This window comes from Dipodomys merriami, unplaced genomic scaffold, assembly GCF_024711535.1.
Source record: "Dipodomys merriami isolate MVZ:Mamm:240054 unplaced genomic scaffold, mDipMer1.0.p SCAF_6, whole genome shotgun sequence".
In the NCBI taxonomy this organism is placed as follows: Eukaryota; Metazoa; Chordata; class Mammalia; order Rodentia; family Heteromyidae; genus Dipodomys; species Dipodomys merriami.
In genome coordinates, this window is record NW_027206179.1 from 23,391,802 (window position 1) to 23,417,647 (window position 25,846).

The window sequence follows — 25,846 nt, forward strand, 5'->3', positions numbered from 1 at the left end:
TCTTTGCCATTTTTATCTCTTCTGAGAAGTCTCTCTTTAGTTCCCTTGCCCATTTAGTAATTGGTTTGTTAGGTTTGGGAGGGATTCGTTTCTTGAGTTCCCTGTATATACTGGATATTAGCCCCTTGTCTGATACATTTTTTCCCAGTTAGTTGGTTGTCTTTCTAGTTTAGTTGCTATAGCTTTAGCTGTGCAGAAACTTTTTATTTTAAGGTAGTCCCATTTGTCAAGTCTCTCTCCAATTTGTTGTGACCCTGGGACTCTGTTCAGGAAGTTCCTGCATGTGCCTATAAGTTCAAGTGTCTCTCCCACTCTGTCCTGCAGTAGTTTCAGGGATTCAGGTTTGATGTTAAGGTCTTTCATCCATTTTGAGTTGATGTTGGTGCATGGTGATAGGCTGGGGTCCATTTTTAGTCTTCTGCATGTGGCCCCCTAGTTTTCCCAGCACCAGTAGTTGAAGAGGCTGTGTTTCTTCCACTGTATGTCTTTGGCTCCTTTGTCAAATATCAGCTGACTGTAGGCATGTGGTTTTATTTCTGGATCTTGTATTCTATCCCATTGGTCTTTGGGTCTGTTTTTGTGCCAGTACCATGCTGTCTTGGTTATTATGGCTCTATAGTAGAGTTTGAAGTCTTGCATCGAGATCCCTCCCATGTTGTCTTTTTTGCCTAGAATTGTTTTGGCTATTCTAGGCCTTTCGTTATTCCATATGAATATTTGGACTGTTTTCTGTATTTCAGAAATGTATGTCATTAGGATTTTAATACAAATTGCATTGAATTTGTATATTAATTTTGGCAGTATTGCCATTTTCACTATATTAAGTCTGCCTATCCAAGAGCATGGAAGGTCTTTCCATTTCCTGTGTCTTCTGTAATTTCTTTCTTTAAGTTTTTTTTTTTTTTTGGGGGGGGTGTCTGGTCGTGGGGCCTGAACTATGGGCCTGGGCACTGTCCCTCAGCTCTTCAGCTCAAGGCTAGCACTCTACCACTTGAGCCACAGCGCCACTTCTGGCTTTTTTCTTTTTGCTTATGTGGTGCTGAAGAATCGAACCCAGGGCCTCATGCATGCAAAGCAAGCGCTCTCCCACTGAGCCACCTTCCCAGCCCCTTTAAGTTTTTATAGTTTTCTTTAAATAGTTCTTTTACATCTTTGGTTAGGTTAATTCCTAAATATTTTATTTTTTGGGGGGGGTTATTGTGAATGGGGTTGCTTCCTTTTTTTAAATTTTTTTTGGGGGGTCCAGTTGTGGGGCCTGAACTCTGGGCCTGGGTGCTGTCCCTCAGCTCTTCAGCTCAAGGCTAGCACTCTACCACTTGAGCCACAGCGCCGCTTCCGGCTTTTTTTCTTTTTGCTTATGTGGTGCTGAGGAATTGAACCCAGGGCCTCAGGCATGCAAGGCAAGCGCTCTATCACTGAGCCACCTCCCCAGCCCCTGGGGTTGCTTCCTTTATTTCCTCTTTGCTTGTACATTGTCAGTGTACAGGAAGGTGATTGATTTTGTGGGTTGATTTTGTATCCTGCTACTTTGCCGAAGTGATTCATAATTTCTAAGAGTTTGGGGATGGAGTTTTGGGGGTCATGAAGGTACAGTATCATGTCATCTGCAAAAAGGGATAGTTTAACTTCTTCTTTCCCTATGTGGATCCCTTTAATTTTTTTTAATAGCCACAGGATGATTTCAGGACAACACCCTCAGTGGTTTCCTCTTTGCTTCATTGTTGAGCACCTGTATCTGATTTGTTCACGTGACTGAGCTGTAGTTGAGCTCAATCTTAAGAGACCAGGACTGTTCACAGAAAGATCACTTTAATGAAAAACAAAGATGAATTATGGTACTGATTTCACCTGGCTATGTTAAGTATTAAAATGGAATTTTTTACTACCAAAAACTCTGAACAGATACACAGATACGGCTGACATGATCTTAGGGAAACTTGTATTTATCTTTTTCACCTGGAATGGTTTGTGCGCTTGTATCCCTGTCCACCTGTTCTGAATGGAAAAAGATGTTTCCTCTTCTATACATGTTCTGCCATGACCTTTCTTGTAGAGTGCCAAACCAAGTGTCATGTGTCACACATCAGTCAATTTCTAAGTGTAATAGAATGAGGAAGGCTTAGAGACCACAGAATTTATCAGCTTGTATTTCTCCTAAATTGGATAAATACAATTAAAAAAAAAACAGAAACCATGAGATGTACTAATGCCAAATTAAAGCAAGAGGGCTGGGAAGATGGCTCAGTGGTAGAGCACTTGCCTTGCATGCTTGAGGCCCTGGGTTCGATTCCTTAGCACCACATAAGCAAGAAGAAAAAAGCCGGAAATGGCACTGTGGCTCAAGTGGTAGAGTGCTAGCCTTGAGCTGAAGAGCTGAGGGACAGCGCCCAGGCCCAGAGTTCAGGCCCCATGACTGGACCCAAAAAAACAAAACAAAACAAAACAAACTAAAGCAAGAAAGCAAACAAAAATTTCACTAAGCACTATGGCAGACAATTTTAGAAGACATTTGGTGGGAACGTGACATCTTGATCTAACTTTAAATTACTTAACATCTTGATCTAACTTTAAAATTGTATCATTGCTGGTTGCTGGGCATGTATAGTTGCTCATACCTGTAGCCTCAGTTACTTGGGAGGCAGAGATAGGGAAGATTACAGGTTGAAGCCAGCTGGAGTTACAATGTTAACAAGATCTCATCTCAACAAACAAGTTGGATGTGGTGGTCCAAGCCAGGTATGGTGATACAAGTCTATACTCCCAGCTCCACAAGAGGGCTAGAGATGTGATGGATCCTAGTTGAAATCTGGCCTCAGGAATAAGCAGGAGATTCTATCTAAAAACAGTAACTAAAGCAGACAGATGTGGTGGCTCATGCCTGAAATTGGAACTATCTGGGAGATGGATCAGCGATCACTTTCTCAGCAGTACAGATGTTTTGGTATTGTGCAGAGAGCTGCCCAACCAGAACACCTCAAATGAGCTGAGACATCAGACACTCTCGCTGCTCTGCGAGGTTGGTACTGTTACCTAATTCACAGATGAGAAAAGGGAGGCTTGCTAAGGTCCCCAATGTTTGAACCCTGGCCCTCTCTATTCTGCGGTGTAACCTAGTGTATGCCAATTTGCCTATCATGCTTCATAAACTTAGCCAGGAATGAGCCAGGACAGTGTAGAGTGACCGCTCTTCTGTAAGGACAAAGAATACTTCCTGTGAGGCACACTGAGGTATAAAGTAATTTCTATGCAGGATTGCTCTAGAGGGCTACCCATGCTGAGCCCTCCACCCTTCCATTGAGACTTAGTAGGTAAGTCAGGGGCATGCATAGTTTTGGGGGAAACACACACACACACACACACACACACACACGCACACACACACACACACACACACGCAAAGCCAACCTAAGCTATTCTGTTTAGGACACATGGTTTGAGCCACTATTCTTGGACAATTGAAGTTTGACATCTTTATAGCCTTGGTTCCTAAGGACAGAATTCAGATGGAGCGTTTCAATAAGCTTTGTCTCTTTAAAGCCAGCTGTGTTGCAGGCCGTTGTGGGGAGGATGTGCCAACGTGTGAGCTGCTGCTGCTTTGTTGCGGATGCTTATGATAGGCAGAAAGACCCACTGTTGGTTGTCTGGTTCCCCAGCCGTGTGTGGCTTCGTACGGGTCACCAGGTGGCGCCGCCACATCGTCTGCTGCTTGGTGGCTCAGAGGCTGCTTGCGTCCCTCTTCACCCTCACACTGGGGAATTCAATCAGGTGTGGTAATCTGCGCCTGAGCCCTAACTATTCATTATTCCACATGGTTGGTGCCTCCTCTTCCCACAATGCACCTATTGTGTTTTTTTTCTTTAGGGGCGGTTCTCTCTGCCAACTTTTTATTGCTCTATCTAGATTCTTGGCAGTCTTTTCTTTCTTTTTTTTTTTTTAAATAACAGTGGGAAGAGTTCAAAGGGAGTCACAGGTAATCAATAACATGGCCTTTTGACCCAGCAGAAGATGTCTGAGAGCTGGGGAGGTGGGAGAATGGCCACACAGCGGGAAGAGGAGGAGGAGGAGGATGCTGCCATGTGCAAGAAGGGAAATGATAGACTGGACTCAAAGCTGGGCACTGGTGCTCACACCTATAATCCTCAGTTCTCAGGAGGCTGAGATCTGAGGATATCAGATTGTGGTTCAAAGCCAGCCCCAACAGGGAAATCTGTGAGACTGTCTCCAATAAACTATGCCCCAAAAAGCCAGAAGTGGAGCTGTGGCTCAAGTGGTGGAGTGCCAGCCTTGCAGAAGAGAAGCACAGGGACAGCGTCCAGCCCTTGCGTTCAAGCCTCAGGACAGGCACTGCCTGCCTGAAAACAATGCACTCCCCGGCTAGGCACCTTGTGAGATAGTATCTGACCAAGGTCTTGTTCATACGCTTTCCTCTGACCTTTCTCAGTAAGCTCTTTTCTATGTCTTTCTTACCCACTCCTAATTCTGGTATCAAAATGACATCTTTCTTGGTGTTTCCTGTGTCTCCTTGTTTCTTGGTACCAGAAGTGACTCCCCCAAATTGTTTATCAGGGCCAAGTTTATAAACTTGTTAGTTGTGGGGCCTGGGTGCTGTCCCTTGGCTCTTCAGCTCAAGGCTAGTGCTCTTCCACTTGAGCCACAGTGTCATTTCTGTTTTTTTTTTTTTTTTGCTTATGTGGTGCTGAGGAATAGACCCCAGGGCCTCAGGGATGCAAGGCAAGCACTCTACCACTGAGCCACCTTGTGTGTATGTGTCTGTGTGTGAGAGAGAGAGAGAGTGAGTATGTGTGTTTGTTTGTGCCAGTCCTGGGACATGAACTCAGAGCCTGGGCATTGTCCCTGAGCATTTTTTGCTCAAGGCTAGCACTCTACCACTTGAACCAGAGCTTTACTTACGGCTTTTTTGGTGCTTACTTGGAGATAAGAGGCTCAAGGATTTTCCTGCCTGGACTAACTTCAAACTGTGATCCTCAGATCTCAGCCTCTTGAGTGGCTAGTATTACAAGCGTGAGCCACTGGCACCAGGTTACCTTTTCAAATACAAAAATACCCCTCTGATTGAACAATTACTGAAATTGCATTATGAGCCATTCCCTAAATTATTGAAAGTGAATTCTTGAATTTGTTTATCCAGAACATGATCTTTCATAACACTGTTTACAAAGATGAATCTGTATATGCAATTCTCATCTCTCTCTCTTTTTTTTTGGCTGGTTGTGGGGCTTAAACTCAGGGCTTAGACACTGTCCCTGAGCTCTTTTGTGCAAGGCTAGTACTCTACCACTTGGAGCCACAGCTCCTCTTCTAGTTTTTGAATGGTTTATTGGAGATAAGAATCTCACAGGGACTTTTCTGCCTGGGCTTGGAACTGCAATCTTGAGATCACCCTCCTGAGTAGATAGGATTACAGGCATGAGCCACCTATACCCAGGTATTTCTCATCTTCTTTTTTTCCTTCCTTCCTCTCTCTTTCCTTCTTTCCCTCAGCTCATTCCTTCCCCACACTTAACCTGCTAGGAACCAGGGATTGTGCTGATTGCTGGGAATGTAAAAAATAAAAAGTCCACTACATTTTCTGGTCCAGAGAATAGGCATTTGAGCGGGGCTGACACAGGAGCCATGCTCAGGCCAGCGGGCATGGTCAGATTCGCGTGGAGGGGTGGGAGCTCTGGGGAGGCATTTTCAGGCTGCACTGCTGCTCATGCATGCATCGTTCCGGTGACGGACACAGGCTGGCTCAGCTACCCGTGGCATGAAGTTGTCTCTCTTGGGTCATGAGCTTCCTCAGGAGAGACACACATCTAGAGTAGCGAGGCCCTTGGTAGTCTGTGATCAGAGTAGTCATTCGCTAATCTGATATGTAAGGACTATACAAGACCAGCAAAGCCATCAAGCAAGGCATGCATATAAAATCTACGGCGGGGGCAAGAGAAAAAGACATGGCACATGCAGTCTGTTCACGAATGCCTTTATTAATTTTTATTTATTTGTTTTGCCAGCTGCTGTCACATATAGAGAAACTTCGAACCTCAATGATAGATGATCTAAATGCAAGTAATGCATTCTACAAGAAAAGGATAGAAGAGTTGGGCCAGAGACTGCAGGAGCAGAACGAGCTGATCATCACTCAGAGGCAGCAGGTATGGCCGCTGAGAACCTGGCACTGCGTTTCACTAAGCCACGCGGTTCCCTGAGAATGTGGACTTTTTTTATTTAGAGCTTCTGTCACCTATATAGTATTAAAAAAAGATGGGAGATTTTTTTTTTCTCCTTGTAATTGCTTACAAATGCAATAAAATAGAGATGGCAACACAGCTATAATCCCAGCTGTTCAGGGAGGCAGAGGTTGAGAAGATTATGGTTTGAGGCCAGTCAGGGCAAAATGGGAATGAAATCCTATGTCAACAACAACAACAAACCCCCAAAACAAAAAAGAAGATGAAGCAGCAACAGCCAGGCATGGTGGTTGTTCACACCTGTAATCCCAGCTACTTGGGAGGGAAAGATAGGATGATTTCAGTCTGAGGTCAGGCAAAATGGTGAGACACTGTCTAAAGCATGAACTGAAACAAAAAGGGCTGGAGGTGTGCCTCAAGTGGTAGAGCACCTGCCCAGCATGACTGAGGCCCTGATTGAATCTGGAGGGTCACTAAGTAAATGACCCAGTAGCCAGTGACTCACACCTGTAATCCTAGCTACTCTGGAGGCTGAGGTCTGAGGATCGCAATTCAAAGCCAGCCCAGGCAGGAAAGTCCATGAGACTCCTTATCTCCATTTAACCTTCAGAAAATCAAAAGTGGTGTTGTGGCTTAAAAGTGGTAGAGTGTTAGTTTTGAACAAAAAAAGCTAAGAGTTAGTACCCAGGCCCTGGGTTCAAGCCCCAAAACCACAACCACTAACAAAAAAAGACAATGCATGGCTGGTGCTTGTGGCTTACCCTGTGATCCCAGCAATTCAGGAGGCTGAAAGTGGAGCTGTGGCTCAAGTGGTAAAGTACTAGCCTTGAGCACAAAACCTCAGGGACAGCATCCAAGCCCTGAGTTCAAGGCCAAGGACTGGCATCAAAAAAAAAAATAAACAAATTATCTAAAAGTAGAAGAGATTGATTCCGTTAGAATTCAGAACGAATTAGAGGTTAGGTAAGAATTTCTTCCAGGAGGAATTCCTTTGAGAAGCAGCTGAACCCCAATATGTTCCTTTTATGAACCCCACGCCTCTGTGCTTTTGGGGTGCATGTGCCTGTTGTCTTTGGATAATTTGTCACAGAGGTTCATTTGCTAGCAACTGTGTGTGTGCACTATGCAGTAAGCAGCCCTCTCTAGTGCAAACAGGAATTGCTAAAGACTTGTTCTTTTGCAGATTAAAGAGTTTACCAGTAAACCATCAAACAACATCAGTGAATTCAAAGGTAAGTGGCTAAGCCCTGGGGGGAAGGGCCTCCCCCCCTTGGCCTCTGCCTGTTCCACACACAGCTCCACGGACCCAGCTGATTCATGTCCTCTAAGATGCTATTCTTCTTGATCTTTGGATTTGGGAGAATGTTTTGTTGTTTTGTTGTTGGTTATGGGGCTTGAACCTAGGGCTTGGGCACTGTCCCTGAGCTTTTTTCACTCAAGGCTAGTGTTCTACCACTTTGAATCACAGCGCCACTTCCAGTTTTCTGGTGGTTAAATTAGAGATGAGTCTCACAGCCTTTCCTGCCCGGGCCAGCTTTGAGCCATAATCCTCAAATCTCAGCCCCATGAGTGACTAGGATTACAAGCTGAGCCACTGGCGCCCAACAGATTTTTGTTGTTGTTGTTATAATACTTGAGATATCTATTGCCAAAACCCAGAGAGCTGAAGAATCTTTTTGAAAAAATTGAAACTGCTATTAAATGTTTTCATTTGAAAAACAAACAAAAACCGGAAGTCTGGTGTGCTCATAGATACTGTTTAGTAGCCATTTACTCTCCCCGTCCCCTCTCAAAGTTACTTTTTTTTTTTCTTTGAGATGAAGTCTTGCTGTGTATCCCAACTTGCCAGGTAGCTTCAAACTCCCAGTCTTCCGGCCTAAGTCTGCAGAGTGCTGCGACTGCAGGCATGTATCACCATGCCCGACGAACCTCTTGATTTATGTAGTGTCACACAGAGTTCTTATTAAAGGCATAGGGTCAGGGCTGGGTTCACCAACCATCTCCAGCTTTTTGTAGCACTGTGAATCTCTGCTTCAGTGAAGGCAACTGTGTAGTATCTGCCTCGTGAGTTTGTTGTGGGGATTAAATGGGTTTAAAGCATGAAAAAAGGGTTCCCACCTGCCAAACACTCATCAGTGTTAGCTATTAGGATTGATATTAAGCCCTTAATTATTCTAAATTACTCTGCAATCCTGCTGTATTATCTCCATGATGGGAGTTTGGGATCCAGGCCCAATTCTAAGCATGTTGGAGTAAGTGCATCCTGCTGACATAGCAATGATAATAAGTCACTCATTTTACCTTGGTCAAGAGCTAGGCCAGAGGCAGACCATAGCCTTAGGGAAGCTTAGAAGTGGGCCTTCCACTTGGCCTCCTGGCCAGGGATTCCAGTTCCAGCTCTTTCATGTTTCAGATGAAGAAATCTGTGCCTGGACCAGGTATGTGGTGCATACCTGTAATCTCAGTTATGTGGAAGATAACAATGGGAGAATTGTGATCCCAGGGTGGCCCAGATTTTTAAAAAAATCCTGTTTGAAAAGCAAAGTAGAGTGAAAATGGGTGGTGAAGCGGCTCAAGTGATAGAAAACCAAGATTGAGGCCAGCCTGGGCATACAAGTTCTCCAGCCTCCATCTCAACCCATGGATGGGTGTGGTGGTGTAGACATGTCATCACAGAGACAAAGGGAAACCCAATCAAGAGGATCACAGTCCAGGCAATCCCAGGCATAAAGCAAGAAGATCCCATCTTGAAGATAACCCATACAAAAAAGGACTGGTTGAGAGGTTCATGTAGTAAGAGTGCACAAAGCCCTGAGTTCAAACCCCAGTTCTGCTCCCCACCAAAAAAAAAAAATTAGAGGAAGTGTTGCCTGCTTGAGGGTTTTCAGCTAGGATTTGGTACTATTATTCTCAAGCTGGATTTCTCCCCCTCCCCCATAAAGTATCGGAGAAAAAGAGTTATCGTTTCTCTTCTCTTGGAATAGTAAGGGTTAAGGTGCTGAGGGATGTCTGAATAAACATTTAGAGATCACAGGCACTCGACTGACATTCACTGCAGGAAAAAATTCATCTTGAAAAGGATTCATGTTAGAACGTATTTGTTCTATTGAGTAAGGTGCTTTCTATTGAGTTTCATTTATGATTTCTCCAGGGGACAAAAAGGAGCACAAAAGATGTTGCAGTTGAATCCATCGCTTGTGATTTTGTTATTAACTTACATTTTTGTCATTTCAGGGGCTTCTTCAACCTGGCAGACTTTTGAGCCCAAGCCTGCTGCCCCGGCTATACCTGGTAAGTTTCTGAAATACCCAAGACTCTAAAACATCTCTAAAATGCTAAAGCAAACATAACTTTCACTTGTTCTTGCACAGATGTTTCTCAGGAAACCAGTGCATTTGGTGATTATATAATGATTTATTTTGATTCCTGGCTTTGACCTAGTTCTGAAATCCAAGGTTGTAAATAGCACGTGATTTTGTGTTGACTTTGCCTAATTAAACCTATTATTTTTGCAATACCATTTATGAAGGGATGACTAAACATTCTTTGGCATCACGCTGTGGTTTTTTTTTTCTACAGTTCTGCACTGTTCAATTATGTGACCACTAGTGGTGACTACCATATTCTTTTTGTTGTTGTTGGTAGTGATGGTGATCATGGGGCTTGAACTCGGCTTGGGCATAGTCCTTGAGTTTTTTTGCTCAAGGATAGCGCTCTACCACTTTGAGTGACAATGCCACTTTGGAGATAAGAAAGAGTCTCAGAATATCCTACCCAGGCTGTCTTTGAGCTACAGTCCTCAGATCTCAGCCTCCTGAGTTACTAAGATTACCGGCGTGAGCTACCGGTGCCTGACAGTCGCCTCCATAGTCTGACTTGGAGAAAGGTATCCACCTGTCTTCACCTGTGGTCACTTCAATCATCTGATCAAACCCCTGCACCTGTCAAGATTCAATAGTAAACCCTAAAGTATTCTCTTTACAGTTTGGAAGTGTATTTCTGTGGTCTAATGTGAGGCACATGTGGCGAGATCTGTGGACCCCAGTGTTTATCATTTCCTACTTGCTTACTACCTGCATAATGAAGGAATGAACTCTGCAGTGTAGGAAGAAAACCAGGCGATGACCAGTTTTAACCAGATCAGATGGTTTGATTCTGTAAACTGGAATAAGATCTAGACTGTTTTCTTATAAAGGACTAGTGACTATGTAGGCTTCAGAAACTAGGTGATTTCTTCTGTAGCCCTTCAGCTCTGCTATTGTACAAAACCAGCCTTAGACTACTTACATAAGTAAACTAGGTTGTGTTTCAATAAAACTTTATAAAGGTAGACTGGATATAGCTCAAAGGCTATACTTTACCAAGCTTTGGTCTAGAGGATACTAGCTATAAATGAGTTCAAAGGTCATATTTCCAGGAGAGACAGCAATTTGTACATGGTTAGGAGTGGGACTCTATGACCAGTAGCCATTGTGAATGCAAAAAATTATTAGCTGAGGTTGTGACTAATACTTTTTGGAAATATTAGAATAAAAGACCAGTCTTAATAAAGTAGAGAAACAGATAATAAACTTAGAGGTAAGTTGTTGAATGTAAACTAATGTATGATTCAATGATCCAGAAAAGACCCTGGGATAAGAATGATCAAATATTAGAAGGGAGACTGAGCAATCTAATTTTCTGCAGAATTCAAAATAGTATTTAATCTTACATATACCCCTGTTTAAAGATTGTAGCTGAATAATTAATGATGCCATGTGTGTCTTTACAGCCCAGTGCTAGGAGTATTTTTTAGAATTGGCTTGTCATCTACAAATGTTCATTGCAGCATCATACACAGTAAACCCAATGAGGAAACAACCTAAATGTCCATCAAGTAATAGACAGATAAAAATATGGTCTCAGCCTGGTGCTGATAGCTCACACCTGTAATCCTGTCCACTCAGGAGGCTGAGATCTGTGGATCATGATTTGGAGCCAACCCAGGCAGAAAAATCTGAGAAAGTCTTATCTCCAATTAGGCGGCAAAAAGCTGGAAGTGGAGTTGTGGCTCAAGTGATAGAGTATCATCAGTCTCCAGCACAAAACCAAGCAAGAGTTCAAGGCCATGAGTTCAAACTCCAGTACTGTCATACACACACATACACACACCCACAAATGTGGTCTTTTCGTACAATGGAATGCTCCTTGACCATGAAAATCACACACTGCTATTCACACATGTATTAACAAATACATCTGTATTGATACATGGAAATGAACCTTGAAATCAACTGAGTGAAAGAAGCCACACACCAAAGACAGCCTATTGCACAAGTCCACCTATGCAGTATTCAGAATAGGCAAAGTAGATGAGAGCAAAGTAGATGAACGGTCACTGGGATTGAGAACAGCAAATAGAAATGAAAGAAGGCCACTGGCAGGTGCAGGTATTTTAGAGTGGTGGTTGTGGCAAGCATGTTCTAAGATTCCATAGTAAGTAATCATGGTTGCATGGTCCTAATATACTCAAAGCATGGTTTTAGAACACAGGGGTAGCGCGCAAAGCAGTAGGTTCAATTCCCAGCACTATGCTATTTGTCATCTTTGTCCCCTGGGAGACCACACGCTCTGGGTGTCTGGTGGCCTATGTGAGGATGTGTTCCTCCTTGATAGCTTTGGTTGTTTCCATGATGGATCTCCTGAGCTTTTTTTGTTTTCTTTTGTTTTTTCCCTTCCTACGCTGTTGCAGTAAGTGCCTCAGCCCCGCAGATGTTGGAAGCTAAGTCGAACCTAACAATGGCCCATGGTAAGTACGAGTGGCCGTCTTGGAGGGTTGTGTGCAGTTTTCACTCCCAGTTAGATCATTTATTAACCCGCAGTGCTGGGGGGCAGGGTAGTTACGTCAAGCAGAAAACACCTGAGCGCGTTCTAAAACAGTTCGTACAAGTGCAGTCTTTATATGTAATAATATGGCAAACCAAAAATGAAGCACCTGATCTTTATGGTTGTTGGGCTTCCAACAACCATGAGCGATGCCATGCTTGTTTATGATTTCTGTGGAATGGAGTAAGGAAAGAAGGTAGTGACTTGCTCCTAAATCAGCCAACCAGCACATGCCACGGGGCATGTGTGCTTGTTTTTATAACTTTCAGTGTCACAGCAAGTCCCTTTTTTTAAATAAACACTTCCAACAATTGGTTAGGAAAATCTAGAAAAAGACATGATGGAAACTGAAGGAAATAGCAGCATGAAATTTCACTGGATGAAAATGCTGCCAAGATTCAGTTCTTAAAACAGCCCTCCAAGATCGCTGGTTATTATTATTAGTAGTATTAGTATTAGTATTATTACCAATTATTATTATCATTATTGTTGTTGTTTGGGAGGGGGGCTTGAACTTCAGGGCATTGTACATTTGCTTGGCTTTTTTGCTCTACCACTTTGATCCACAGCTCTGCTTCTGGCTTTTGGTGGTTCATTGGAGATAAGAGTCTCATGGACTTTCCTGCCTGAGCTGGCTTTGAACTATGATCCTTAGGTCTCAGCCTCCTCCTGAGTAGCTAGGATTACAGATGTGAGCACTAATGCCCAGTGGTTGCTGATTATTATTATTAACATAGGTGAACATTTAGAGCTGTTCAGATAGTAAAGTACTTATAATTTTCATAGTATATCAAGATCAGAGGATATTACCTTTTTCTCACCTTACTACAAAATGCTCTAGAATCTAATGATTATTTCACCCCACTCTTGGTTGTGATTTTCTACAAAGGAGGACTCAAGTTCATGATTGATCTGGTCAGTTTAAGGGGACATTTGTCTTTATAGATTCTGGTCTATATAATGGTCTTTAGTAATGATGCTTTTAGTAATGATGACTCATGAGGAATTTCTTGATTGCACCTTGTTTCTTGGTCTATGATTATTTTAGGTGGACCAGTTGTCTTAATCACAAATTGTAATACTGTGATTGCAACATAATTGTAATATAATATTCTTCACATATTGGATCTTACTTTTTACAAGTGTAGAACATGTAGGTTCCCCTTCCCCGCAAAAAAACACACCACCTTAGATCATTTTTTTTGTTAGTCATGGGGCTTGAACACGGCCTGGGCACTGTCCTTGAGCTCTTTTGCTCAAGGCTGGTGCTCTACCAATTTGAGCCCTAGCTCCACTTCTGGTTTTCTGGTGGTTTATGGGAGATAAGATTCTCACCGACTTTTCTGCCTGGGCTGGCTTTGAACTGTGATCCTCAGATCTCAGCCTCCTGAGTAGTTAGGATTATAGCGTGAGCCACCCCACCTGGCCTTGTTTGTCTTAATGTTGAATAAACAAGAAAAGGATCTTCAAATTGTCTCCTTACTACTGGCCATTTCTCTTTGTAACTCTGTCAGTGTGTCTTAGCTTCTTTTACATTCTTTTCTACCTTATTGTTAGCCTTTGGAGAGCAGGTATCCAGGGCTCACTCTTTCCTTCGGGCTTATCTTTGTTGCTCACTGAAACACATCAGATGGGGACATTACAGGGTCTGGGATCATGTCAAGGTTAGCCTAAAGCACATGCTTTATGGGGACCCTCCCCTGAGAGCCCAGGGCTGCAGCACTCAGTCATGTCTCCTTCTGGCATCTTCTGCCATTGCTAGTGTTAAATGCTAGCCACAACTGGCAGGGGCCCACGGCCCTTGGCCTAGGATCAAAGCTGATTTGTGAGCATGGGCATGAGACAGGAGGGGACTCAGCCAGGCCCCCTACATCACCTCAGCTTTTCTAGGGTGATGTGGTTGGGAGCTTAGTCATGCGTTTCCTAACTTTAATCATCCTGTTTACTTTCCATCTTTCATTCCATCTCGAACTTTGATGAGATCCTTCCCCATGAAAACAAGTGTAATGATGGCTAAATGTCTTAGGTTGGCTTTCTTTGGAACAGATTCTGGGGTAGAGAGTATAGGTGGGAAGTTTGATATGAGGGGAGTAGGGTTGGGCAAAGAGGATGTTGAGCCCACATGTAGCTCCAGTGGTGAGCAGGAAGGTTTCTAGCTGGGTATCAATGGATCATGTAATCCTAGCTACTTGGGAGGCTGAGATTGGGAGGATCAAGGTTCAAGGCCAGCGTGGGTGGAAAAGTTCACAGGCCCCTTTTTGAACCCACGGCTGGGTGTTGAAGCACATACCTGTCACCCTAAGCTGCATGGGAGACTGAGATTGAGAGGATCGTAGTTCCAGGACAATCTGGCAGAACAGGTATCAGAACCTCATCTCACCTGAGGGAAGCTAGACTCGGTGGCTCATACTCATCATCCCAGGGATGATGGAAAGCTGTAAATAGGTGGATTGCAATCCAGGAGTGTGCCTGGTCAGGAAGCGAAATCTTGTCTTAAAAATAACCAACAAACAGGATGCCGGTGGCTCATGCCCGTAATCCTAGCTACTCAGGAGGCTGAGATCCTGAGGATCACGGTTCAGAGCCAACCCATGAAGGAAAGTGGACTCTTATCTCTGGTCAGCCACCAAAAGCCAGAAATGGAGCATTCTATCAAGTGATAGAATGCTAGCACTTGATAGAATGCTAGCCTTGAGCTAGCATGCCCAGGCCCTGAGCTCAAGCCCCAGGACCTACATGCACACACAAAAACAATGGATCTTAGCTACAGTGGCTCATCCTAGCTCCTCAGGAGGCCAAAATCAGGAAGATCTCAGTAAGAGGCCAGCCTGAGCATAAAGTTGGTGAGACCTTTTTCAACCAGTAAGTCGCTGGGCACCAGCAGCATGCCTCTGTCATCCCAACCATAGGAGGATTGTGGTCTAGGTGCAAAGAATTGATCTTGCTGCTGACCTGTCATGCGCGCTCTTGCTCTCACAGCTCTTCATCATGGCTCTCTTTCTTGGCCAGCAGCTACTCATGCTTGTCAGGTTGCCAAGCTTGGGTGTGAGGTACTACAGATCGACACCTCCTACATGGAAGAGATAGTTTTATTTTAATTAATTAATTTATTTATTTATGTCAGTCATGGGACTTGAACTCTGGGCCTCCCCACTGTCCCTGTGTTAAAAGCACTTGAGCCACAGCGCCATTTCCAGTTTCCTGGTGGTTAATTGGAGGTAAGAGGCTCAGGGACTTTTCTGCCCAGGCTGGCTTTGAACCGTGATCCTCAGCTCTCAGCCTCCTGAGTAGCTAGGATTACAAGTGTGAGCCACTGGCGCCCAGCTTTGTTTTTATTTTATGTAAGCATATTTTTGGTGCATCGTTTAAGGTAGATGATATATGGCAAAGATTTTTTGCAATTGTGCCCTATTTGATTTATTGATAGATTGATTTTAACTCTTGGGTACTTTAAACTTGATTATTAAAAAAATAAAATTTTCGCAATTAGATTTACAGTTAATGGAGAAATTAACTGTAAATAGTCCATGTAAAACCGGCTAGTTTTTTAACTGCCTGCCTCAATGTTGTTTTCCTAGTTGGTACTTGGGATTTAGGCACTATTTAAATGCCCTAGCAGGCTAGGAAGATGGCTTGGTAGTAGCATGCTTGCACAGAGCACTCTGTGTATATGGTACAGACACAGAAAAAGCCAGAAGTGGTGCTATGGCTTAAGTGCTAGCCTTGAGCAAAAGAAGCTCAGGAACAGTACCCAGGCCCTGAGTTCAAACCCCAGGACTGGCAGAATTGAAAGGAAATTGACATTGCTTTGTGGCTGACCTTTCATTTTATTCTTACTTTTCCCCATTAGTGGAGCAGTCATTCTCGTCACATGTCCTGGAACCAATCGAAGAACTCTCAGATGAAGAAAAAGGTAAGAAAGGATTTGATCAGCCTTTACATGCTTCCGTTGTGTTCTTATGCTAAAACCCAGGCCTTACAAGGAACAAGCCAGTGGGTCATGGCACGATGTATCAAAAGTAGGAATGAAGCCGGGTGCCCGTAGTTCATGCCTGTAATTCTAGCTACTCAGGAGGTTGAGATCTGAGGATCACAGTTTCAAGCCATCTTGTGAGACTCTCCAATTAACCATCAAAGCAGCTAGAGTAGAGCTGTGGCTCAAATGGTAGACTTCTCCAGCATTAAGTGAAAAAGCTAAGGGAGAGCACCATAGCCCTGAGTTCAAGCACACCAGTATACACACAAACACAAAGTAGGAAAGATATTTAGGCTTATGTTACATTTTCAATCTATAATATTTTGTTAGTCATATTCCTCTAATACCCTGGTATGTTTTTCATGCTTTATTATACTCTATTTACATTTCCTATTGTAACTGGGATTACAGAGATCTCATGGACTTTTTGCCTATTCTGGCCTCCAATGATGATGCTCTTGGTCTCTGTCTCCCTAGTAGCTAGGGTAACAAGCATGAGCCACTGGCTCTTGGCTAGTTGCTTGCTTTCTTACATCTTTGTCGCTGTTCCGGTTGTAGCAACCTGTTTCTTTCAGAAGACAAAGAGTGAAGATGTGAGGGCTGGGATGTAGCTCAGTGGCAAAGCGCTTGCCTAGCAAGTGCAACGTCCTGGGTTCAATCCCCAGTACCAAAAAAAAAAGAAAAGACAAAAAAAAAAAGAGTGAAGATGTGTGGGATGATCATAAAACCACACAGAGTTGATGCAGGAAGGTTTGGGGTATTCCAATGAGCACTTTTCTAAGACCTTGTTGTCCTACAGGATGCATTGCAGGTCCCTCCTGCAGCCTTAAGGATGGTTACTGCCTGGGTAGGGAAGGTGAGCCCTGCAGGCTAACTCCAGTCCACAGGCTGAGAGTCATTTGAGCTACACCCTTGTTAGCAACATTTAAAAATCAAAGTGTTTCACACAAGGAACTGAATTTGTAATACCTCTGGAAGGAAAGGAGCACCATGGGCTGGGAAGGTGGCTCAGTGGTAGAGTGCTTGCCTAGCATGCATGAAGCCCTGGGTTTGATTTCTCCATACCACATACACCGGAACGGCCGGGAGTGGCGCTGTGACTCAAGTGGTAAAGTGCTGCTATCCTTGAGCAAAAGAAGCTCAGGGACAGTGCCTAGGCCCTGAGTTCAAGTCCTAGGACTGGCAAAAAAAGAAAAAAAAAAGGAAAGAAATGAGTGCCTGGGGGTGTGGTTCACTTGGATACATTCAGACACTCAGCAGGGCTGCGTAGCGGCCACCATAGTCCAGGTACCACAGGCTTCTCTTGCTTCACTTTCCCCTCTTTGTTTTGTGCAGACACAGGAGTTAGTAAGTCCTATGGGTGAGGAGGAATCGGGCTTAACAGCTTAACAACATTGTCTTGAAGCCATTTTCAACCATCCCTCTTGTTTTCCCAGACGTGGGACGAACGAACCTTAATCCGATTTGAGTTCTGGATAAGCATGGCACACTAATTTACTTTCAGATAGCGTATTTCCTCTTTCCTATGTATACATCATTCATTAATGTCCACGATGTAAAACTCCTTTCTTTCTAGAATCTGGGAGATGTGCCAGGAGGATCATAGAAAGGGTCAGGTAATTTCCAGACTGAAACTTCAGGTCATTTGGTTCACACATCTACGAAATTGAGTCTGCGAAGGCTTGTAGGAGCAATGAATGGCTATCACTCAGGGTCTGAGAGAGAGAGACAGAGAGAGGAGGGGGAGTGTGTGTGTGTGTGTGTGTGTGTGTGTGTGTGTGTGTGTGTGTGTGTGTGTGTGTGTGTGTGTGTGTGTGCATGTGCTGATACTAGGGCTTGAACTCAGGACTTTCCTCTCTAGCTCAGCTCAGGGCTGGTGCTCTACCACTTGAGCCACAGCTTCGCTTCTACCTTTTGGTGGCTAATTGAAGAAAAGTGTCTTGGAGAGCCAGGCTCAGGAGCCCAGGGACAACATTCAGGCCGAGTTCAAGCCCCAGGATCAGCAAAACCATACCAAACCACAACAATAACAAACCGCAGAAGTGTGCATGTGTTGGAGTTTCTCCTCAGTAACAGCCACAATGTTTATTATCACCCCACCCCCCCTCGCCAACTTTAGCTCTGTAATACGTTAGCCCAGCTGAGGAATTTATGATGGCATTTAGCATGCCCCCAGCATGCTACAAATACAATCCCTGGTTCCTATAGCACTGGGACCCAGGGGTGTTTTCTGTAGCCATCCATTCTCTCCTGCCTGCTCTCCTCCAGCTAATGATGATACATGCTGGCCAGTATCCCAAACTCCTGTTTGGGTAGAAGAGCCCTGAAAGCAGGAGCAGAATGATGCAGGGGCTGCCACCTGGAACTGAAGGTTAAAGGATCCATCTGACTGGCTGTGAGCTGGTGATTCACGCCTGTAATCCTAACTCAGGAAGAAGTGGAGATCTGAAGCTCGCCTTTCAAAACCAGCCTCCGACTTTTTTTTTTTTCCGGGGGTGGAGCTTGAACTCAGGGTGTGGGCACTGTCTCTGAGCTGGTTTGCTCAAGACTAGCGCTCTACCACTTTGAGCCATAGCTCCATTTCTTCCATTTCTGGTTTTGTGGTGGGTAACTGGAGATAAGAGTCCCACGGACTGTCCCACTGGCTTCAAACCGCCAGGCGTGAGCCACCTGTACCCAGTTCATAATTGATTTTGGATAGTTGTATGGATAACTCTTCATAGGTTATTCAAGTGTGAGGATCAGAAAGGCTCATTAGAAGCATTTAATTTTTCAGAAACTTGAAATGGGGAATTAGCCTGCTTTAGGTTTTTTAAGTTTTCCTGCCTTCTCTAGTTTAATGCAAAGAAGAAATGGGAGGAAGATGAGAGTCAGTATAGCTCTGCAGTACTAGCAAGTGCCCCAGGGGAAGTCTCCAGACTCTGGCCTGAACATCAACCTTGTGGACATTTTCTCTATTAGGTTTTAAGCCCCCTTTGAACTCAGAAATTGGTTTATTATTATTATCCTTTGATACTTGCCCTGTACTACAGTTATTTCCTTACCCTAAATGGTCTGTTGTGTCTGTTGAACTATCAGTGGGTGCAGGTGAGAGTTGTTCTTGACTTCAAGTGCAGAATAAGAATAAGAATTTATGGCCAGATGCTGGTGGCTCACACTTGTAATCCTAACTACTCAGGAGGCTGAGATCTGAGACCCCTGGTTTAAAACTAGAAGTGGTACTGTGGCTCAAAGTGGTAGAGTGTTAGATTTGAGAAAAAATTGCTCAGAGGCAGTGCCCAGTCCCTCAGTTCAAGGCCCATGGACCACCACCACCAACAACAACAAAAAAGGTTTTTCTGGATAAGTTACAATGGTAAGAAAACGTGGCAGTGCTTTATTGAGTATTCAAAGAGCAACCAAGCAGGCAAGAAACAAGAAAGCAGACAAACAGGAAGGCAGAGGCACACTCTTAACTGAGTGTGGGTTCTTAAAAGGAGAGACACTGAGCTATTTGGCATCGGGGTATTGAAATGATAAAGGCAGGGGGTCTGACTTAAAGTTATGTAGATAGGTGTTTTTTGCTCTTAATTACTCTTGGTTTTGTTACACTTTCTAAGTTCCTGGCTCTTGTTTACCAGTCTGGTTGTTTATATGATTGGGGAGAGGAATGCATTTCTCTCAGGAAAGGATGCTAACACTGGAGGCAACACTGACTGCATCTCTCAGGAAGGGATGCATTTGGCCAAGTAAATGCTAATTCCTGAGGCAAGGTGTCTCAAGGGTAGAAGACAGAGTGCTTCCAAAGTGCCTTCCTCAGGTCTCACTCTCCTTAAGTTTTCCTGCCTTTAAAATGATGTTGGTCCCTTAATCTTCTTCTTTTTTTTTTTTTTGTCGGTTGTGGGGCCTGAACTCTGGGCCTGGGCGCTGTCCCTCAGTTCTTCCACTGAGCCATCCTCCTGGTCCCTTAATCTTAAGGGAAGTCGATGGATGAACATTTCCTGCATTTGCTTTAAGCTTCAGATTTTGTGAATTCCGGGCAGCTGCCTCATTTTCCTCTCATCCACCCTGCCTCACTGCAGCTGGTCACAGGCGTGACCTATTACACATTAGCCTGGCTACTTGGATTTGTTTTCAGATTTGGACCTGGGCACCCGTGGCACACACCTGTAATCCTAGCTACTTGGGAGCCTGGTATTGGGAAGATGTCAGTGTGAGACCAGCCTGTGTGTGCATGCAAGGCCCCTTCTTGGCCAATAGCTGGGCCTGGTGGCATGTACCTGTCCTCCTAGCTACGCAGAAGGCTGAACTCAATCAGGAGGACCTCAGTTCCAGGCAAACTTGGGCAGAAAAGTCCATCTCAGCGGAAGAATCGGGGCATGGTGGCATATTCCTGTCATCCCAACTACAGTGGGAAATGAAAAACAGGAGGATTGCAGTCCAGATGCAGACCAAGGCAGGAAGTATGACATGATCTGAGAAATAATGCATAAAAGGTCTAGAGGTATGTCAAAGAAGCAGAGTGCCTGCCTATCAGCTATAAGACCTTGAGTTCAGACCCTAGTGCTCCCCACAGAGTGTCTTTCTCCCTGGGGAGAAAAGTTTTGTCTGGATGGGCTTTAGAAGCAGCAATGGCAAAATCTTTGCCTATGTTTGTTTTTCACATGATTCATTCTACCTGTACCCTAAACATTATTTTTTTTTCCTGTCCACTGTCTGTTCTTTTTCTTGCTTCCATTAACCAGCCTCAGCCTTGAAATAATCACCACCAAAGGTTTTCTAAGTTTTCGTGAATGGCTTCCCAAAGCAATTACCAACATAAACAGTAGAGTAGAGGACAAAATGAAATGTTTACTCTGCAGCAATTTGGAGAAGTCAGTCAATAAAATGAAGGTCATTGGGGTTAAGGGTGACTCCAGGTACATCAGCAAAGGAATACAACCGCTTATACCCAGGGCTGAGCCTCTGCTAAAATGTGGCTGAGCTAAGCTAGACTTTGCTTATCTCCTACTCCCCATGTGGTTTTGAGCCTCTGTTTAGGCTATGCTTCCACGCACTTCCTTTATATCTGAGAAATTGGACAATCTTTGCACAATCTGGGTAGGGGTAAATCTATTTCACTGGCCAGCACCATTACGTCCAGCCTTTCCCTAGATGCCCCTTACCTTTAGATCTAGTTGAGTGCCAACTGGATGGGTAACTAGATGACATTGTGGCGGTAGCTAACTTCTCTAGCTTTTGATAGATTGTCTGTTCCTAGAGCAGATGAGGTTTTTGTTTTTGTTTTGGTAGTTGCAGAATCTCTGAAAATATTAATGGTTAATCAGTGGGGTGAATACTGAGAGTATAAAATTTAGGATGACTTCCAACTTGTAATACATATAATCATAATATATAATCACCTTGGGTTGGGAAGGTGGCTCAGTGGTAAGCGTGCTTGCCTTGCCTGCATGAGGCCCTGGGTTCGATTCCTCAGCACCACATAAGCAGAAAAGGCTGGAAGTGCTGCTGTGGCTCAAGTGTTAGAGCACTAACCTTGAGCTGAAGAGCTGAGGGACAGTACCCAGGCCCAGAGTTCAGGCCCTACGACCGACCAAAAAAAAAATACATATATATATATATATATAAAATCACCCTTGATCATTTCTGTTTAGCAAAAAAAAAAAAAAAAAGCTGGAATAGCAGAGCATAGAAAAAGATCTTCATGCATAATTTTTTCCTTTCTATTTAATGTACAATAGTAATTGACTAATTTTCTAACAGTAAAACTTATACTAATATAACAAAAGTATTCTCTAGAATCGGAACTGAAAAAGGGTTCTGGAAACATCTTAAATGAAAGCCATGCCAGGCACTGGTGGCTTACGCCTGTAATCCTAGCTACTCAGGAGGCTGAGATCTGAGGCTCCTGGTTCAAAGCCAGCTAGAGCAGGAAGATCCATAAAACTCTTTATCTCCAACCAACTAACCAAAAAACTGGAAGTGGAGCTATGGCTCAAAATGGTCCAGTGCTAGCCTTGATCATAAAAGCTCAGGGACAGCCACCCAGGCCTTGACTGATGAATGAATGAATAAATGAATGAATGAGCCAGGCACCAGTGGCTTATTCCTGTAATCCTGTCTACTCAGGATCTGAAGCTCATGGTTTAAAGCCAGCTGTGGCAGGAAAGTCAGTGGGACTCTAATCTCCAATTAATCACAGAAAAGGATGGAAGTGGTGCTGTGGCTCAACATGTACAGCACTAGCTTTGAGCAAAAGAAGCTTAGGAACAGTGCCCATGCCCTGAGATTAAGCCCTAGAACTGGCCAAAAGGAAAAAAAAGTAGAATGGGGAATAAAAAGTGCAGAGAATATCACCATTTTTTTTTGTCTTGGGGAGAGAGAGAGAGAGAGAGAGAGAGAGAGAGAGAGAGAGAGAGAGAGAGAGAGAGAGAGAGAGTGTGTGTGTGTGTGTGTAAAAAATTTTTTTTTTGGTCGGTTGTGGGCATGGTCCCTGAGCCTCTTTGTGCTCAGGGCTATTGCTCTACCACTTGAGCCACAGTGCTACTTCTAGTTTTTGAGTTTTTAATTGGAGATAAGAGTCTTACATCTCAAGGGGACTTTTCTATCTGGGCTGGCTTCAGATCTCAGCCTCCCAAGTAGGTAGGATTACAGGCATGAGCCACCAGTACCTGGCTGGTTATATTTTTAATTAGAGGTTGTTTGACATAGAACATAATTTTCCTGTGACTTCTGCTAATTTTTTATGCATATTTTGAGGAACATAATAATTAATACATTTTGAAACTTGATGAATTTAACATCTACTAAATTTGTTATTTTATCATTCTTAAATATTTAAATAAATTGAGTTTTTTCTTTATAAGATAATTCACAAATTCTAATTGAATTTGGAGATGAATTTTGAGGGGAAATAGTTCTAGTGATAAACCACTAACTTTCTTTTTTTTGGGGTGGGGTCCAGTCGTGAGGCTTGAACTCTGGGCCTGGGTGCTGTCCCTCAGCTCTTCAGCTCAAGGCTAGCACTCTACCACTTGAGCCACAGCACCACTTCCGGCTTTTTGCTTTTTGCTTATGTGGTGCTGAGGAATCGAACCCAGGGCCTCAGGCATGCAAGGCAAGCACTCTACCACTGAGCCACCTTCCCAGCCCCAAACCACTAACTTCCTAAATAAGACTTTTTTCTTTATGTTTCAGTGGATACATGTATTTTTAAACTGTTGAGCTGTAACTCAGGCAATCAAGAATTTTAAATTCGAAGTTTATTCATTTTTTTAGTTTTTACGACAGCTCTGGGACTTGAACTCAGTCAGGGTCTGGGTTCTGTCCTTTAGCTTTTTCCCCTCAAGGCTAGCAGTTCCACTTCCTGAGCCACAGTTCTACTTCTGGATTTGGGGCTGGTTAATTGGAGATAAAAGTCTCTTAGTCTTTCCTGCCAGGCTGGCTTTTCATTGCAGTCCTCAGATCTCAGCCTTCTGAATAGCTAGGATTACAGGTGTAAAGCCACCATGCCCAGCTTGCACTGAAGTTTTGAAGCAGACTTTTTTTAAGAAGCTGCAGTACTCAAACATCATATATTCCAAAATACCGTAAGCGTTTACTTGTGTTTACTTGTGTTTTGCGATCGTTCTGCTTGGAGATTTAATGTGTGTGTTTAATCCTCTTTCAACCTATTTTTAAAACCTTACTTCAGGAAGGGAAAACGAACAGAAATTAAATAAGAAGACATATGCGAGGAAAGATTTGAAGACTGGGTCCTTCTTCACTAAGGAGTTAAGAACACTCTTGGAGCATAACTTGATGAAGAAACTGGAAAACTTGGGGATTAATTCAGTACGCTCATTTATTTTTGGTATATTTGGTATATTTATTTTGGTATATTTGCTAGTTTGTTGTATTTTTTTGTTTCCTAAATCAGGAAGGATTAGAGGAGAGAAGGAAAGCTTGTTAGTGAAACAAATTCACAGACACAGATGATAGATCTCTGATGACAGGATGAATATAGTAGAGATGAGGGAAACACAGGGTGGGGCCAATCAAATAACTGAGATCACAGAAAACATCTTGGGGGTGGCATTTACTCTGAGGACAAAAATCTATGTCCCCACACTTGAGTGGGTGGTAGGGCCACACCCTGGGATGAGAAAGGCTGAAACAGGCCATGAGATTCAAGATGGGAGATGGATTTGTTGTGAGAGATACTGTTATTAAGTAACTAGCCCTTTAACTTTCTTCTGTGTTGATTTCCATCAGATCTAGACTAATTTTCTTAGATCACCTCTTTAATTATGCTAGCTCTATATTGGAAAGTCACCTCTGATGACTTTCTCTTCCCTGAAGAAGGACCCTGAAACTTCCAGTGTTGGCCTTCAATCTTCTGTTCTGGTCTTCTTCATGTGGGTCTGCAGGGTTCATTTGTGGGACATGCTTTGACTACTTCTGTTTCAGGGCCCATCTTTCCCAAAAGGCAGCCCTGCTCCCATGCCTCATTATGTGACATTCCTCCTTAATTATACTCGTGTGATCCTCTGTGGAGTCACAGCTCAGCCTTCTGCTTGGGCCGTCTAGGATGTCCTTTCTCCCTGGGATTCCTCTAGCCTGGGTGGACTCCTTTGGTCCTTGTTCCACAGCTTAGTATTATCATTACTCATAAACAGCCAGCCACATGCATGGTGAACTCCTGTTGGTAGCAGGACACGCGCTCCATGTTGGAATGCCACCTGCTTTACATGCAGCTGGGGCTCAGGAAGGATGGATTGCACCTTGGGTAGAGTGAATCATGACACACACCCCCACGAAATGACAAACACCCCAGTTCACCCCAGCTCACTGCGCATCTTCCTCCTACAGAACACACGGGGCATTCCCAGTGATCACCTGAACAGAGTCCTTAGAACGGTGGAACTGGGAAGACATGAGCAAGCAAGAAAAATACCAAACATCCAGCAAATTCGAGAATCTCTTGAGCATCAGGTCAGCTGTAAAATTGAGGAGAAGACATTGCTGTCTTCAGGGAAGTCTGTTACCAACTGCCATTTCGTTGCTTTGGGTGAGAGTTAATTCTAACAACCCTTTTTATAATTTCAGACATGGTGAACGAACTTTGGTATTTCACTGACAACTCAACTATTTGTACTGTGAGTGTTGGGTCTAGGCTTTTGTTCTATACAGGAAAAGAAAGGAAGACAGAAAGATAAGGAAGGAAGGAAGGAAAGAAGGAAATAGGAAGGAAGGAAGTAGGAAGGAAGGAAGGAAGGAAAGAAGGAAATAGGAAGGAAGGAAGGTGAGAAAGGGAGGAAGGAAGCAAGGAAAGAAGGAAGGAAATGGAGAGAAAGGAAGGAAGGAAAGAAGGAAGTAATCGAGGGAGGAAGGGAGGTAGGTAGGAAAGGCCTGAAGTTCATTTCCTTGGCACCTGAGGTGGGACTGTACCATTTGCTTTTGGCTTCCTGTCAAGGCAGTAAAGACTCATAAATGCTTCTCCCTCTTCCCCCCAGTTCCAGATAAGTATAGTGTTCCTCAAATGGACACCCCACTGGCTGAAGAAGTACCCAAAGCGGTCCAGCTTCCTCCCCCAAGTAAAGCACTGGTTAGACAAAGATCTGTTTTTGCTGACAGGATGGCTGTTCCAAAGTGAGTATTTTCAACCTCATTGTTCACCTTAGCCAGCTTGGGCCCCCATCACGTATGCCATAGATTGGATGCGTTCTCCAGCGCAAGGCTGTTTCTTGGAGCTTTGGAGGTTGCAAGTTTGAGGACACTGTGGCACTGTGGTCAAGTTCTGTGTCTCACGGTGTTCTCTCTTAGGAGAGGGGAAGCTCCAGTCTCCCTTCCTCCT

At 43.8% G+C, this 25,846-nt stretch overlaps 1 protein-coding gene across 1 annotated transcript in view; it reads left to right on the forward strand.

The window, feature by feature from the left end:
• Nucleotides 1-25,846, forward strand: part of Dzip1 (DAZ interacting zinc finger protein 1) — a 55,118-nt gene that overhangs the window by 17,310 nt on the left and 11,962 nt on the right. Inside the window, exons 11-18 of the mRNA XM_070002730.1 lie at nucleotides 6,015-6,155; nucleotides 7,375-7,423; nucleotides 9,426-9,482; nucleotides 11,923-11,979; nucleotides 15,907-15,969; nucleotides 23,705-23,844; nucleotides 24,862-25,060; nucleotides 25,506-25,641. Of these exons, the coding sequence (XP_069858831.1) occupies nucleotides 6,015-6,155; nucleotides 7,375-7,423; nucleotides 9,426-9,482; nucleotides 11,923-11,979; nucleotides 15,907-15,969; nucleotides 23,705-23,844; nucleotides 24,862-25,060; nucleotides 25,506-25,641 (842 nt within the window). The remainder of the gene's footprint in view (nucleotides 1-6,014; nucleotides 6,156-7,374; nucleotides 7,424-9,425; nucleotides 9,483-11,922; nucleotides 11,980-15,906; nucleotides 15,970-23,704; nucleotides 23,845-24,861; nucleotides 25,061-25,505; nucleotides 25,642-25,846) is intronic.